General features: G+C 40.7%; 1 protein-coding gene across 1 annotated transcript in view; it reads right to left on the reverse strand.

The window, feature by feature from the left end:
• Window positions 1–3,143: 3,143 nt before the first annotated feature.
• The window catches only part of LOC139740982 (uncharacterized), a 60,144-nt gene continuing 45,214 nt past the window's right edge, over window positions 3,144–18,073 (reverse strand). The window contains exons 2-3 of the mRNA XM_071651566.1: window positions 4,036–5,015; window positions 3,144–3,335 (exon numbers count right to left, since the gene is read on the reverse strand). Of these exons, the coding sequence (XP_071507667.1) occupies window positions 3,144–3,335; window positions 4,036–5,015 (1,172 nt within the window). The remainder of the gene's footprint in view (window positions 3,336–4,035; window positions 5,016–18,073) is intronic.

Here is an 18,073-nt window from a genome sequence, read left to right on the forward strand (position 1 = left end):
ATAGCTCAGCTCGGCGTGTTCTGAGCCAGTATGGCACTAAAAACGCATGAAGAATAAAGTTTATTTTCACTCGAGTCACAGAGATGAAACATTCACATTGTCAGCGGTATCCGTTATTAAGGTACAAATATACATACATCAATTAAATACAGTGTACAAGCAAGATCGAGCGCGCGCGTGAGCGAGTGGTTTCAATTTCAAAATTTAAAAGCAATATAAACGTTTGAAAACTTTATGTCTTTTTAAATAGACATGAGCTAAATTCTACAAAACAGAGAGATTCAGCAATTGATAAACGCAATGATCACTGATAAAATTACCTTTACCGTTGTTGTTGACATGGTCGTTGTAAAGTAAATTATTACATTTGTTGTGAATGATATGATTTTTCAATTGCTCCCAGATAATCTTTCATTGACAGTAAAGTCACGTTTACAATAACATGATTAATATTTTTCATATATCTTTACAAATTCCTTAACGATATACAACATAATATTCTCATCTCTTTCCCTTTTCTCTCCCTCTCTTTCTCTCTCTCTCTCTCTCTCTCTCTCACGCACAGACAGACCGACAGGCAGATACACACACATACACCCACGCATTATATTCAAAAGGCAATCCTCTAAATAAACATGATAAACTAGCAAAATCAGCCGCTTGAAAACTTACGTAATAGTATATCCATGACTAATTCCGGTCGTCGTTTAGAACCAATTTTTACCTAGGTAACCACGTAGGGACAGGCATGCAAGGAAATATACACATCAACTTTCAATAGTCTTGCACCACGCTATAATCAACACAAGGTGGAAATTAATACAACAGATATCTCGACCGGTAAAAGTCTGTTACATAAATCAATAGATTTATATATGAACCATAGATAATGACTTATCCTTTAATGAACAGTGTGATACACTGTTCAGGCGACCTTGACAGTATCTATTTTAAACAAGCAAAGTGGATGAATTGTGTAATATCTATATGTTGAAACTATACAAATATAGTAACAGCAACATTGAGCGATAATGCATAAGAGATAACAGCCGCAGAGAGGTAGGGGCTGAACGTTGCACGAATTAACATGTACAATGATTCAATGTGTGTATAAAAATGTGTAAATTGTCATTTAGATTGAAGCGCTCTGGGAGCCACTCAGGAACGAGAATGTGTTATAGAAAACCGGTTTTATCAATTTTATTATGATAACTGTTATTACTATCACTATCATACTAATACTACCAACACTTTCATTGTAAGTAGTGCTATACCATTATCATCACTACTTTTATTTCTTTATTTCTTCTTTTATTGTTTTGCTTCAGCATCATTAAGTGCATGGGAGAAACGTAATATATCATGTACAAGATACACCTGTAGAAAACTGGGCTACAAAATAAAAAGGTAAAAATACCTTACTCATCAATGGATGTGGCCAATTCATTGCCCACCATGTCCAGTGGAATATATGCTGCTCCATACATTATGATACCATAATCTTACATAAGAATACAGTGGGAAAAGTTCATCATTGGAAATGAAAGAAAAGAGCGTGGTCCCATTCGTTGCTCTCTCACCGTTATTCAAGTGCCTTTTCCAGCCCCGCGTCATATCAACTTTGTGCTATCTGTCGCCATTCCCCCATGAACCAATCCAAGCCAAATTATTTGAATACAATAATTGACTGTTCTGTGCAATGTTAAGGAAGAAGAGTCTAACTGTTTAACTGACTCAGCCAGTGGCGGATCCAGGAGGGGCGCACTGGGTGCCGCCCCCTTTATTTTTGTTAAAACAAAAGAATTAAAATGAAAAAATGGAGGGGGGGCGTGCCCCCCTTTTTTTATGGAATTCCTGAATCCGTCCCTGCTCAACCTATATATTATTTGTGTGTTTTTTCTAACCAATTGAGACCCACAGCCAGTACAATATTCTATCTCAATGGAGCTTACATAATTGGACGATATTTTTTTTTTTTTCATGAAGCCAATAATCGCTGTCTCCATCCAAGCTATCGATGTGCATTGCAATTTTATGTAACTTAGTAAGCTTTGTTCTTTGGCACTCATCCTTTTAAGTTCCGCACTCCATTTGATTTGAAAATGCGCCATGCAGTATGTCCTAAAAACATAATGACACGATTTGATTTTAGTTGAATGATGGACTCCAAAGTTTACCAATATGACTCGCACGCTTGTATCAGATCACAAGACAATCTTTCGATGCTTATGTGATTTCGCGGGTGCTGTTCGTTATTCCGAAGGTTCGCTATTCCGAAGGTTCGTTATTTCGAAGGTTCGTTAATCCGAAACACACAAATCCCCTATACCTAGAGGTTCGTTAATCCGAAAATGAAAAAGGGTTCGTTCATCCGAACATTTGTGGCGTTATTCCGAAGGTTCATTATTCCGAAGATTTGTTAATCCGAAAATGAAATTCGGAATAACGAACCTTCGGAATAACGAATCTTCGGACTGAGGAGCCTTCGGAATAACGAATCTTCGGAATAACGAGCTGTAACCGATTTCGCGACACATGATGAAGGTATAATGATTCAACTGCACACATTCTGCTGTGCACATTCATTGGTACAAGCAGACAAACCTCTGCATGATCTGTAGAGTTATCCAACGGGAATTGAAGTTAAATAATTACAGTGATAAAGAAATGAAGAGAAACCGCACGACCCTTTACAGATGATATATAAGTCTTAAGATTCTTCTTAACACATTCTCTTAAATTAAACAATTAAAACAACGCAGAAACATACAAACAAACAAACATACATACGAACAAACATACATACGAACAGGAAAGTGTGATGGCGACTCTTGCAGTCAGCCAAACAAGTAATCTGCAAATCATCATTCTCGTCAACCGCTTCAAAATCTACTGACTTGTGAAGTCAATGTAGACAACACAAATCGCAGTACAGTCAATATACCTTCTTTCGAAAAAGTTCATAGTCTATTATAATATTACGGGCAATTGTTGCAGTAACAGGTGCCCGGTGGTTAAGCCCCCCCCCCCCCCCCCCCGCGTGAGTTTGAAATATAATTGAACTCGAATGATGTCGACTTGCGTAGACCGTGAATCCAATATAAATTCCAATAAAAATATTATCACTACATAGATTTTCGAGTTCAACGACATCCACAGGACACGACAGTCATATCGTCGTACTTCTTCAGGTAGACGTTCAGTTCGTCGTCGATGTAGAGCAGCGTCAGCGGTTTCATCTTCTCCGGCACGCAGCACGGGGTCGGCACACCGGTCTGTATTCCCAGGGCGTGCATGATACTTTGAATGATCGCGTGGTTGGACGGATGCAGCTCCTGATTTTAAAAAATAATAATAATAATAAGCATAAAGATAACAATAAGTAATCGTTTGAAAAACAGTGCTGTAACGGATAAAAAAAAATGATTCTTGCTGTACAGATCTTTGGACAAGTTGTTTCTCTCTTTCTGCCCCTCTTGACCCAAGAATATTCTAGTATTAAAGTACTACTACTAGTAGTAGTAGTAGTAGTAGTAGTAGTAGTAGTAGTAGTAGTAGTAGTAGTTGTTGTTGTAGTAGTAATAGTAGTAGTAGTAGTAGTAGTTGTAGTACTAGTAGTAGTAGTAGTAGTAGTAGTAGTAGTAGTAGTAGTAGTAGTTGTAGTAGTAGTAGTAGTAGTAGCAGCAGTAGTAATAGTAATAGCTTTTGTTGTTGTTGTTGTTGTTGTTGTTGTTGCTGCTGCTGCTGCTGCTGCTGCTGTTGTTTTAGAAAGTACTGACAGCTGTAGTGGTAGTTGCAGTGGCATAACTAGTACTTGTTGTTTGACTTGTTTAATAGTAGTAGTAGTTTAGCAATGATTCTTGTACAGGTAGTGATAATAATTGCAGGGGCATTATGGCATAGGGCACACTAATACCTAAGAATTTTGGCAGTGATTGCAACAAGATAATTGAACTAGTAGCAGTGCTATAGATTAAAGTGACAGAGGCGGTTTTTAAAACCATAGTGAATAAAGATACAGGAAGTGACTATCACCTTTGCAATCGGGAAAGAGCACCGACCCATGCAGTAGTAGGCCTGGAACGAAGATGGCGCAAGGATGTGGTCCCCCCACCCAATCGTCCAGAAATCAGCGTGCATCTCGTGTCTCTGACACGTACCATCAGCTGGAGCGATCGACCCTTCCACCATGTCCATCTCCTTTGGGCGTGGTTTGCTCAGGTTCTTCTTCCGCGACCGCATCTCTTCCTGTCTCTCCTGCTCCGCCTCCTCCTCCGCCGTCAACGCCGGCTCTAGCATCATGTTCTTGCTCTTGCGTTGCTTCTGCCGCTGCTTGCGTGCCCTCCTCCTGTTCGACTTGATGCGCCTCATGTTCTGCTCGGCGAAGAAAGAGAACGCGATGTGCGTCGTGGTCGGGTCTGGCTTTCCGACCGGCTGCAGCGGGACGGTGTTGTCGAGCGTCTCGTTGGTGACGTTTGCACTCCGCGCGCTCCTGTGTCTTCTCGACGTTGGTACGGACGTCGGCAAGTCGGAGTCTCTCGATGCCATCTTCTCCGCCAGCCGCTGCCAGTTCGATTGGACATCGCCCTTCTTCACCGAGCTGTCTTCCGTGTACACGAACACGAAGGGCTTCACGAGCTTTTCTTCCTGGCTGTTGTGAGCGGGCACGAGTTGGTGTCTGTAGCCGTTCACCACAACCTCTCCCACGTACATCGCTATGTTGACTTTAGCGTGGTCGTCGATCAGGACGTGGTCGAGTATGGACGTCACATCGGTGATCAGCCAGCCGTTCTTGGGAATCTTCAAATTGAAGGCGCCGATGGGATGGCACTCGGCAGAAGACGCGTGGTAGAAAGAGATCGCCACTTCCTCGTCGTTGTCGAGGTTCTCGCCGACCATGAAGTTCTTGGCGTAGAAGTGGAGTTCGGCGTACTTGAACTCCTCGGAATCCTCTCGCGTCGTTACTGGATTCAGTGAAAATACGTAGGCCTCGCCCAGTCCTGCACATTGCTCCCCTGACAAGAGTAAGGAAGAGAGAGAGAGAAAAAAAAAACCTCAACGATAATAAAGGAAAAAACCACCTCAAACATTTTAACAGAACAACAAAGTTGTTTTTCCTATGAATGTACATTTAACATGCCAAAACAGTTGAACAGGCATTATTTAGACATTCATTTAAAAATCAAATAACAAGACAAGAGACAGGGGAAAAAATGACGCAAAGAAGGAAGACGGAGAAATGAAAAAGAAAATAATGAAGATGAAAAGTACAATAATTGTGGTATTTGGACGGTGATAAGAAGATATAGATATAGGCAGATAGATAGATACATACATACATACATACATATGTAGATTGATTGATGAATGGAAAGATAGATAGATATATAGATAGATAGATAGATAGATAGATAGATAGATAGATAGATAGATTGATTGATTGATTGATTGATCGATTGATTGATAATTGATAATTGAAACAGATAGATTGGTAGATTGATTGATCGATTGATTGATAGATTGACAGACAGATTGATAAATAGACAGACAGATCAAATAGATATTTAGGTAGATAGACAAATATGATATAGATAGATAGAGTGATAGAGAGGGAGAAAAGGAGAGAGAAGAAGATCATGATACAGAGGAAGTATCAATACATATGAAAATACTGCGATAAAGGATAAAAGACTGAAGGGCATGGCTTAATCTCACGTCAACATTATGATTTTGACACACATTCATCAGTGATTACGGAGCTAGCATAAAACATCGAACACAATGCGTCCTCCTCGCCGAGTGGGAACAGCGACATCTTGCGACATATTTAAAACAGTCGTGATCCTAACTGGCAGTTCGCGAATCTTCAGTGAATCTAAAGGGAATTGGAATTTGATCATACAGCTGTACTTTCTTCATTCAGTAATTGAAACAAAAGTTGATGATCTGTATACACGTGTTTGCCGTCTAGTTTATTGTCGCTTCGAAAACACTCCTTTCCAACATGAAGCAGAATTTGAAAAAGATAAAAACTTTAAAAAATCACACACCTACTGCTTTGAGCAAAAAACAGAAACAAGCGCTTAAAGTTGTACAGCTTACTGAAGGGGGGCGCCTTAATAGCGTTCTTTAAGGACATTTTGCTCAAGATGACATGCTGGGGGAAAAAAGAATCGACAAGACAGCATAAACCCAACGGGGAGATCAAGAAGAGGAATCATTGAAATGTGCTTTGAATAAAATGGTGGCCTGCATTCGCTTCTAAAACTTGAATTAAAGTTTTCAGACAAACTCTATTTTCTCTTTTGCTTCAAGACTGCATTCTCGGCCTTCATACAATTTTTGAAACCGCAATTCTCCCTGCTTATGACGAAGGGGGGTAACATTTGATCCCTAAGGGGGTAATCTGTCGTCACCCGTGCCGGGAGAGGGAGTGATGCTCCTTTTTTCATCGAAATGGAGGTTTGCTTTTGAAAAAGGCACTTATATTCTCGCCGCCCATGGAATGAAAAACCGCAGGATTAAGAGATACTCTCCATTCATCATTATTATTCCCGTTGACACACGAGGGTTTTAACCTTTGACCTCATCTCATCCTCCTCTCGGCCACATCTGTGGACCCCCTTTTTGACAACATCAGTCCTCTTAGGAAGTAACAACCGCATCTTCAGCGTTTCGAGGATAACATCTTCTACGAAAAAAAAAATACAACTTTGCATTGATACCGGTTAATTCTTTGACGTGTCTCATCCCGAGTGTAGGTGACCGACATAAGTATATAAGTCAGACAGAATAATATCTTACTGGTGGTTAATCTAATAAAAATCTGAAATAAAAATCTAATAAAGGTAGTCTGATGAAAAAAGGGTAAGATTCATCATAACTGATCAGTTTAATGAGTTTTCAAGCATATGCGAAGACTATCTGTTCCTTTCATTTTTGCTTCCTGTTTTTTGATAATTATTTTTCATGGCATACTGGTGTGAAGTCAGAACAAAGCTTTTTAGTCGACGCGAAGCTGCGTTTACGAGGTAAAATCCTGTATATTGGGCTTGTTCATCAATCCTCTCCCCAGTTATCTGTTGAAGAATCATACGAATGGATAATGTTTGCCTCGAAGTTATTATTTAGTAACTAAATTGATGAAAAAAAATAACTGAATAACTGAAATGATTATGGAGGTGACAATGAAATGAGGGCGAAATTGAGAAATTCGCTGAGAAATACCATCACACTGTGACATTCACGAGACGTATCAGAAAGCTCGTTAAATCTTGTGATTGATTTCGGCGGTCTTTAGTCATGGTTTGGGCTAGGTAAATACGAAGAGCGAGACTCGTCTGCAGTGCAAACCTCCACCTCATCTATCACAGACGCCAGCGTTGGCCTTATAATAATTGTCTGGTTTTCACTTCTCGGGATTAAGTCGTGAATGTTAAGCGCCATTACAGTAAATCATCCCCACAATATCGAATATTATGGCATTATCTCATGTGAGGCTTTGGTTAAGATAACATCAACACACGGTGCAGGGCGATCAAGAGAAAAATCCACGAAAAATTTGGGGAAAGGGGAGGAAAAGGAGAGAAACGTAAAAACCGCCTCTGGTTTTGTGTTAGGCCGTAGAATAAACATACTAAGTACCTATAGATGCGCTGTACGACCGGTCATTCACAAAATCATTCCTTCGCTCAATTAAAGGATCGCTTGTTTAGAATAACGGGGTATGATAGCAAAATGAAAACCTTGAAACTTGGGGATTTCTTCGAATGACATTTTCAAGTACCAAACAGCGCTTATCACTGCCACAAACCAAGGTATACAAGTGACAAGAACTAACTGACTTGGTTCACGTCGGTGGAAGATAACAGGCTGACGTAGCTTAACATGTAATGTTGTCGGTGTGTTTTTCTGAAATGAAATGTTTTATCTATACCATCAATGCTTTAAGACATTCTACTACATTTTCGAAGAGACTTTACTAACTGGAGTTTATTCAACTTGAAGAGTTCAGGAAAATTGATCAAATGCGGGAATAATAAAGAAAATTATGGAATTGTACATGAATACATAATAACATAAAACTATGATATTGTTCACTCCTATCTCGCAGTCAAATTACATACAGAGGAGATATCAAATTACAGGCAATTTTTCTTTTCGTCGATGATAAAGTGATAAAACCCTTGAAAAGTCACTATTGACCAAGCATCATCACACATCGAGACTAACGTGATGCAAATAATGGTTTGCATTTTTTTTTCTTAAAGCTTTGTTCAATCAAATGGGGATTTAATGAAGATTACATTATTCTAAATGTTATAGTCAACAACTTCGGCACGGAGCGTGGATTCTCTCTTTAAGGCTTGCGATCGTCGCGACGAAGCGAGGAGTCCCGTCGAGGTGGGTGGCGATTTGATCCCAGCCAGTGGTCAATATCAAGGGGATAGAGGCAAATGTATACATGTCAAGTTCCTCCCTAGTGGGAACGTAAACGTAGCCTGGATGCTGCTTAAAGTTTGTAGGCCAACGTAGTTTTGAGGCTACTATACCGCCGCTTGTGAGGGAGAAGGACGAGTGGCCTCGCACACCCGGATCAGCAGCATTCTTTTAGTTTTATCTTCTGTTCCCTAACAAACAAAAGAAGGGGGAATGTGCTTTAACCTTAAAAATTCAACCATTTAGCGGTTATAACGCTAATGGTTGTGGAGAACTTTATTTCAACATTTGCTGTCATCGTCGAGTGCATGGTACACAATCTAAAAACAAAATTTTACTATTTTTTATTACACATTTTTAATCCTAAGATTCGTGGGACATGTCTTTGGCTGGTATGAGAAATATGGTGATGGTAATACTATGACAACTGTTACTACTTCTGCCGTTACTGCTTTTACAACGACTACTACTACTACTACTACTGCTACTACTGATGATGATGATGATGATGATGATGATGATGATGATGATGATGATAATGATGATGATGCAAGTATACAAAGACGATGCCTACAAAAAGACGATAACCTGAATGACTATAATGATAATTACGAATAGTCTTGTTTAACCAGGGAGCTTTTCAGAACAGGAAAGAACACACTAGGCATGAAATAATGAATATGAGTAGAGATTTTCATCGTGTTAAACTAAATCGCGCACTAATTTTTGTTGGAGACCCCCCACCCCGAAACAACGGAAAAATGCCACATTGTGTGTTGAACACACACGCGTTGACAGAGAACTTCCGCAGTTTACCCTTCACCGTTGTACTCCGTTTGAATGGCGAACATGAAACGACCTAGAGTGATAATAACGTTTTTATGACTTCAGGAAATGGTCGGTGTGACAACGACGTTTCGTTTTGTTCGATATCAATTTAATGATTATCCATTGCACAATAGCCCAGGCCAGCGACCAGCCAATTTTACAGGTCAACGGTTTAAGCATTCGTTGAACCTTCCATTTTGTCTGTTCGCTGCGACTTGACTACAAACTTGTTGACACCATTTCACACTTTGATCACAAGAGAACAACAAAGACAAAAACAAATAACAAAAGAAACGCTAACAATTCCATCGACAATAGGTTCGACTGAAAGCATAAAAAAAAAAACGTTGATGCTCTGATAACGGATGGTTTTACGAAACACACCAGCGTGCAATATTCGATAATATTGCATGTAGAACATTTAGATGGATGGAGGTTAATAAGGTGGATTTGACAAAGAGAGCAAAGAACGGCATTGAGGAGAAGAAGAAAGGAGTAATTTACAAATGAGAACACACAAAGCAAAAGGAGAGGAATGATGAAGAATAGAAAGATTGACAGAAGGAGAAGCTGTGTCAGAAAGAAATTAGCTGGATGAGAAGGCAAAATAAGTTGAGTTGAGAAGAGAAAGAGGGAGTAGAAAGGTCAAAGATTCGGAGCCGTGGAAATGGAGAAAGTAAGAAAGACTAAAAACGGGGGAAGGGAATGAGGAGAAGGATGAAAAAGAAGAGAAATATGAGAAAAGTAAGAATGAGAAAGAGGAGAAGAAGAATACGGGCAAGAAGTGGAAGAAGGAGTAGGAGAACGAAGGAGGAGGAGGGAAGGGAGAGGAGAACATGAAAAAGAATGAAAAACAGAAGAAGAAGAAGAAGATGCAGAAGAAGGAAAATGATAAAATGGAAAAAGATATTGTATAACGTATTTTTATGTATATATTTTGTACAATTTGTAGTTTGTGAACGGGAATGATAAAGTCTTCGGACTTTTCACCCGTCTGCATGTTTTTGATGGCAATAAACCAGATCAATTTCAATTTCAATTTCAATTTCAAAAGATGAGGAAGAGCAAAAGAAAATAAGAAGAAGCGGAAGGAGACGAAGATTCAGAAGAAGGAAGGAGGAGAAAAGGGCGTAGAGACGAATAAGAATAAGATGACGATGAAGAACTCTAAGAAGGAAATATTCAAGACTCTTCTATGGAACAGGAGAAGCCTTGGTCCCACCTGCTTTGACTGCGAATCTGAAATGACTTGCCAAAATGCTCATATCCCATCACTCGATCCCAACGCATTTTGTGACATTTGCAAGGCAAGTCAACCGTTTCATGTTTGATTGGCTTACTCAAACACAGGAAAATTGTCATAGTTCCTTGATGTGAATTCAAGCATTCAAGAGACAAATTAGTCAAAGTCTCGCTTGCGCAAAGGGGAAACAAAAGGAGCGTACGTGATCATTTGCCACCCACCTTCAAAATGTATTAAAGGTCTGCATCTAGGAATAAGTCGAAAGAATAGTGTTTGATTGTTATTATTTTTCAGTTCAGTCCAGTCGATATCTGTTTATATGATCAGTGTGTAGTTGAGTTTGTTGATACATTTAATCTTTAGAAGTCATAACCACAATGCAGCTTCTGTTCGGTGAGTATATGTAAGAACATTTTCGTTTGCTTACTGTGAAGACATAGCAAAAACCAGCAAACATTCAGACATAACTTGATTAATGATTAATGCGCGGATCATATAGGGAAAGTGAAACATTCAACGTTGTAGCCCACTGTAGAGGTTATGAGGGCAATTGGGAAGAGATCTCCACCGAATGTGGACCCCTCTTTGCAGCTTTACTACTAGAACATCGGATCATATTCCACTGACGGTTATTGACACATCCAATGACTTCATAGCACATTAGTCAGCGGTTTACAGCTGTGTAACAACAAGGGGGAACGTGCGGAGGAGCTCTCCCCCTGGTCGAGGGGCGCTGGGAGTGACGGCAAGCCGACGGACCTGGCGTGTAATTAGGGAGTTGTCACTTCGCATGTTAAAAGGAATATATCATATTCGTCATCATCATTAGGATTCTTTTTTTTTTACTGTCTATTGTTGAGTGGGCTGGATTCCGACGAGTAATAGCGGAAGCATAGGTGGAGATGAGGGGATTTGTTTGTCATAAACATTAATTTGTTGTCCACGCCCGGAATGCAATATACTCTCACCACGCTCATCCTGAGAGATATAAAAAGAATTAGAGAGCGCGAGAGCGGGAGGGGAATGGAGGGGGAATGGATTGACAGACAGACAGACAAACGAACAAACTTACAAAGTCAAGACGACAGACATATATTGTAGGGGGAAGGGAGACGTGGGACTGCCACGGCAAAGAGATTGCTGAGGGATTCACATTCAATGTTCATTCCTACCCCATTAGGTATTATGTCTTCTTTGTTTGTTTGTTTGTTTGTTTGTTTGTTTGTTTGTTTGTTTGTTTGTTTGTTTGTTTGTTTGTTGTTTGTTTGTTTGTTTGTTTGTTTGGTTGGTTGGTTGGTTGGTTGGTTGGTTGGTTGTTCGTTTGATCAAATTTTGACAACCTCAGCTGATTACTTCCACGGTCAGATTTCGATAAACACGAAGAAGACGAATAGGATTAGTTTACAAACGTTGAAGGCAGGGAATGGTTTGCAAAGATTTTCGTCACTTACGTGAACAACAAAATCACCTAAAGTGACGAAGACGCGGTGCGACTGCTTGACACAGACACAAATGAGTCCCCCAGACAAGTTTGATCAAGGTACGCGTGCTTGAAATGGGTTCTCAAGATTCATAGGCCTATACATCTCTGTCTTTCTCTAGGCCCTAATTGGCACGTGGTTATTTATCGGGTTGTTCTCGGAACTCGTCTTGAAGTGGGATCTACACTTGGCCTACATCAAAAACTCTAGCTCCCTGCTTCTCAATGGGCCGAGATGCTGATAAAAAATGAAATAAAAACATTCATATTTGATCTAGCTACGGGCCTTGCAATAATTTGTGGGCTTCGGGTTGACATAGGTTTAAAGCGGGACTCTAGCTCATACCGTGGAATGAAAGTGGGGCGTGGGGGGGGGGGGGCGAATCTAAGTGTCATAGTTTTACATCTCATGAAGATGACATTGTAAACGACCTCTTAAATCAGAGAAAATGAAGAAAAGGTAGCAAACACTTCCAACCTACAGGCAGAAATTGAACCCAAATACCACAAATATTTCAAAGAAACCACTCTACCATGAGTGGTTGAACTAAACGAGGGGCTGCGCCTGACGGGGCTTTATAAAATTGGAATCTCCTGTCTCGAAGGCCAAACTAATGCGGAGAAACAAAGATGACCACCTATACTAGCATCATGAACTTGATGATCTTGATAAGACTACCTATAAAGTATCTTCGCCCTCTGTAACCATGGCGACACTCTTTTGGAGGGTAGTTCTGGAAGAGTGATGTCGGTCAGCGCTCCTCGGAGAACAGTGGAATGACACTCGTCTTGTGGGGTACGGATCCTCAAACCTTCTAACGTTTATTCAGTAGTCTACTGTTGGCAGACGCCTGCATATACTACGGACGTATGTGTATCGGCAGTGTAACAGACGAAATATTGCACATGTGTTATCATTGATGTCAAACTTTGTCTGAATTACTGTTTTCAACCCATATAATTGTGGCATTTCTCTCATGTTCGATTCTATTTCTCCTGCCAAGATGTGTCATCTTCTCTGTTGGATAGTATTTAATGATGGTTACCCCTTGGGGCCTACTGTGAATGAAATTACAATGAGAATATATTTTTGTTTATAAATATTCATGATTGATTTCCGTTCAACCTATTCAATTATCTCCAACTGAAGGCAATTAAATTCCATCTTCTGTTTAAAGCTCAGTAATATTAGCTCATTATACATGACAAATACATTCGTTGACTTCCTCGTTTTTTATTTAGATTGCGTATGACGACCGTTTAATATGTTGGTTAAAATAATTGTACTTGTATTGGAACGTGGGAAAATGCTATAATATGTACCACACGTCATTAAAAATTGTGCTGTACCACGGGACCTTTCTCATTATCATAATGCTATTGTCCGCAGATTTATCCAATGTGAAGCTATGCAAAGTAATTGCTCACAATTGCTTGGGTCTGTGAACTTGAGACTGGTCCAGTTAAATGATATGGATGGGGGTTAACCATGACCCTACCAGTCACAGTGGCGTCTTTAAGCATCTTCTACGAGCCATCCTTGAATACTTTTTTTTCTGTTCATCGTAAAGACCATTGTCGACGGAGGAGTAAAATAGCCATGAATAATGAATTGAGAAGGACCCCAGATTCTTTTTGTCTACAATTTTACTCATTTTTCTTCGATTTCCTTTTTTTTCTGTTACCACTCCTCCCTCACCCCCCCCCCCCCCCTCGAATACATCCTCTGGGATGCGCCAAGTAAACGACGTTTTGTCAGGATGGGGAGCGGATCAACTGTCGCTCCCTAGAATCACTGGTGACTTAACGTCTCGAGTTAACTCTCTCAGGGAAACAAGAGGTAAGTCCCTTAACTCTGCTGATCAATCTGCCGCTACTATAATATTTCAGGAACGCGTGACTTTTAAAATACAAGCAAGGATCCGTGAGGTATTTGGGAAAACGAACCAAGGACGGGAGGAGTGTCTAGCGGGCACAGGCATGGACCCTATACTGTATACACATGAATTATTATCAAAAGTAATCATTTTTAGACAGACGTTCATTTCACAATGCTCTTTCTTTTCCCACACTAGCTCGTGGTACAATATCCCGACTGCAGCAAATGAATAACTATAAATGAATGTGCGTGGTCTCCTAACTGTTGTAAAGTTTTACACCAATCTAAAAAAAAAGGAAAATATGCCAACTAATAATCATTTCAGTCATAATGTTTACATCAGCGAAGCGATCGAGGAAGTCGAACATGCGCGAGATGTGTTTGGAAAGAGAAATCAAACTCTAATTTAAAAAAAAAACGCATGTAGGAACGGATAACAACCGGACAACGGCGACCATCGCACTGAGCTGTATTGCTCACTTACTGATTTCAACGTAGGCCTAACTATTTCATTATCTTTTTTAACAGTAATCAGTATCTTTTGCTCCCACTTTGTTGGTCTTCTACTTGTATGTGACGGTTGACCTAATGGAAATATCGTTTTTCATAATCTATACATGCGTATTGTACATTATAGCTTGTAGTATTGATATTCATCCACGGAATAACTGCCAAGCGTATCACTTGTGCTTTCTCTTCTACCTAGGCCGCTTGTTGATACTCTCTTCGTCAAAAGGAAGACAATCGAATATACTAATACACAGTAGAATATGCAGTTGAAAATCGAAGGCAGAATGTCAAAAGTCATATCACTTCCACGTAACGTTGATAGTCCTCGTACTCCTCTGAACAACTCTTTTCGTCGCCTCGAGGTGGGGTGGGGGGGAGGGATGGGCGAAGAAAAGAGGAACAGTGACAACAGTACTGGGAAAGATACATCATTTCAAAAGGTGTGTACACACAGAGATAATACACAAAGAGAGATATTCTCTTTAACAAAGGCAGTCTCTGAAAAAAAAAAAGGATGATGGCACTGCTAAAGGAAAGCCATTGTTGCTGTGTGATGGATGTGATACTGACAGCATTCAAACAAAGAGTACGTGGCGAGTTATTTATAATCGCTGCTGGCTTCGGCCTCCTTCATTTATTTGATGAAAAAAACACACACAGAGAGAGAAAACGAAGAGAAACTCAGTCTTGTCCTGACTCTGTGTTTTTGATTTACCTTCACGACATTCGATCAGGTTGGGGCATAGGGCAAGAGAGGTATACGACATAGGTACGAGGACAGGGGTCAAACGTCACCAACTCGTAACACCTCACATGCCTCTGGAATCTTGTCCCGCGTCACGGCGATGTCAAAATTTGAGACCACCGTAGCCTTCGGGGCTTCTACCTGGCACGCGAATAGACGGTAGAGTTGTCAACAGCCAAGACCCCAACGTGAACCCCCTCAAAATGTGGCACCAAACAAAAACGACCAAGCTCCGGTCGATACCGCGAAGGATAACTAGATAACGAGCATAATGGTAACACCATCATATTCATCATCCTTAACACAAAGCCAAGCGAGTTCTGTTCATCAATGTGACTACCACTGTTTGAAAGATTGTCTCCTGGCAACGAACGTCCTCAGAACCATTTACATGACCAAAGACGTTTGCCCTCTTTCGTGAGACCTTAATTACCGTGATTAATGTTAGCGAAGAATTAACATGATGCACAAAGCTAGTTATGCATTATTAGTTCGGAGCGCCTTACAGCAATCGTTCGGGGAATGTTTCGACAACACTGGACCAGTGTTGAACAAATTACAGCACTTCAGTTGCCGTCCAGTCATCAAATAATGGTATGTCTTGATTGACGCCATAGCAACCTTCAAGTAGCCATCTTGGTAACGTGATTGGAGCGTCGCTTGAACAACAACCCTTATCTTCAAAAGGAACTACATTCACACATTCACGAAAGATGCATTTTCTTAATGACTCCACCCAGATGTTTCGAGGGTATTATTTGTCACGAGCTGTTTTCATCAAGATGTCCGAATGTGTTTGTTTTTGCAAATTCAAGGAAACTCGAATTTTGTCTTCTCTTTGAGACATGTACAATGACACCACCATATTTTCTATTTTCGTGTGTACTAAACGCCATGTTAAAGTATTAAATCAACGAGTTAATTGTTGTATATCCAATGTTAATGCGACTCCAATTTTCGTCAATCTGATAACACTTTTGACCATGTAAGATTTCTGTTTCAGCTATAAGCGTCTACTTTTAACACTGAACTTCTAATGATGGTACAACAAAGTAAGCAACCAATACAGGCCTATACACTCTTTTGACGTTATTGGTTGTCCCTCTGAAATACATCGTTTTCGCAGGATACGAATTGAACGCCTGTGTATTAATGATTCCACTGGCGTGGTCCAAGGAAGCTGTGGGTACCATCGGTACGGTGAGCTTCGTACAAAGTCAGGCAGTGCAGGGAGGTGAGACTCACCTCCCTGGGCAGTGTCGGGGACTCCAATAGGAGCGGCTGTGAATCAGATCCGATGGCTGGCCGTTGATGCTTCATCGGTGAGAACTGAACAATCCAATTTGACCGGACTAGTAAGAGAACTGATCCAGCTCCACTTTCGGAGTATGGACGGTATCGGGTCCGTGATCGAAGCAATAAGCGGTAAGAACTTTGAACATTGTTGGGAAAAGGGGTTTAGAAAAGAGAACCACACGGCTACCAACACTGCTGGGAACTGCAGATGGTTCTCGTCTAAAGATGGGCAGGACAGTGTCTCGCGTGAGACCACCAAACTCTGCTATGAAATATCGTTAATGAGACTTAACAGTTTACTCCCAGCTACATCAGGTCCATCCATCATTACTATCTCTCAATCTATATTTCTCCCTCCGATCTCTCCCTCCTCTCCTCTCCTCTCCTCTCCCCTCCTCTCTCTAGCTTCCAGCATCTCTTACTTTCTCTTTATCATATATGTTTCCTCTTTGCTCTTCCATCCCTGTCCTCTCTTTCCATCTCATCCTCTTGAACCGTTTTCTTCCGTCAGAAGTTGGCTAAATATTTTGACAGAATTGACGAGTCATTTACGACCGAGGGACGGAAATCAGAGGTATGAACCTCTCGCTGGCTTGTCAACACGGTTGATGCGATGATATTCCTCCGCCGATAAGGAGTTACAACGGGGGAACAGAAGCATAAACATGAAATACAATATTGCAGAAGCTGATTGCATCGTCTTGTAGCTTGCATGATTTCAGCACTTCACAGGACGAAGGTATTTAACTTGATGTCGCATTGTGTCTAAAGAGTTTTGGAACACATCTGTCGTCGCTATAGATTCCATTGTCACGTTCGTGTCTTGTTTCTTTTTATCAATTGTGGGGCAGGGTTGTGGAGGAGCGCAGACGATCTAGAATATCATGTCCTTATTCAGTTTCTAGGGGCAACATTAACAGCTATGCACAATGACCAAGCCATTCCGTTCGACACGTATCATTAATTGTGGTGGAGCTCTCTACATTCTGAGTACGACCCTGTTTGCCTGTCAGATTTAGCGGCTCATTACCAAGATAAAGAATGTTCGTTACACAGTTGACTCTGTGATAGCGATGATGATGAAGAAAGAGAGAGAAAAAACAACAAGCCCGCTCCTCTTTGACGTGAGCAGCTAAAATGAGGCAAACATTATTATCATCCTTAAAAAAATCCGACATTTTTGTGGAGAATGTGTATCCCCATCTGTGTCTCGTCTCGCCTATATAAGAGGCGTGTATTTATTCAGGCCAATTTGGCACTTTCAGAGTGTTTTGTCACGCTTTGCTTTCTACCGCCATAATTTCAGGCCCTTTCAAAAATTACACGCCGAAGATAAACACATAGCTAAACGCAAACAGTGATTTGTCATTTTTTCTTCTTCTTCTTCCGCGATTGAAATTCGCCGAAAGTAAAGCAGAGTGATGGAGGGGGCCATTATCCTCCTCTGTCAGACGATCAAACGCGGCAGGACTGAGGGCGCTATTTGACTCATTTTATTTTAATGGGTCGCTGGCTTCAGTTTGACCCCGCGAGCAACACCAAAGAAATCCTGATAGATGGCTTTTCTGTCTGTTCACGCTGGATTCTTTTAAGGAATCATGATATTTCACACATTTTGCATTGTCAAGTAACAGCGTGAGAATGGGGTGGAGA

The sequence above is a fragment of the Diadema antillarum genome, unplaced genomic scaffold (genome assembly GCF_040938485.1).
Source record: "Diadema antillarum isolate AM-2024a unplaced genomic scaffold, OU_Dant_1.0 seq00000893_RagTag, whole genome shotgun sequence".
In the NCBI taxonomy this organism is placed as follows: domain Eukaryota; kingdom Metazoa; phylum Echinodermata; class Echinoidea; order Diadematoida; family Diadematidae; genus Diadema; species Diadema antillarum.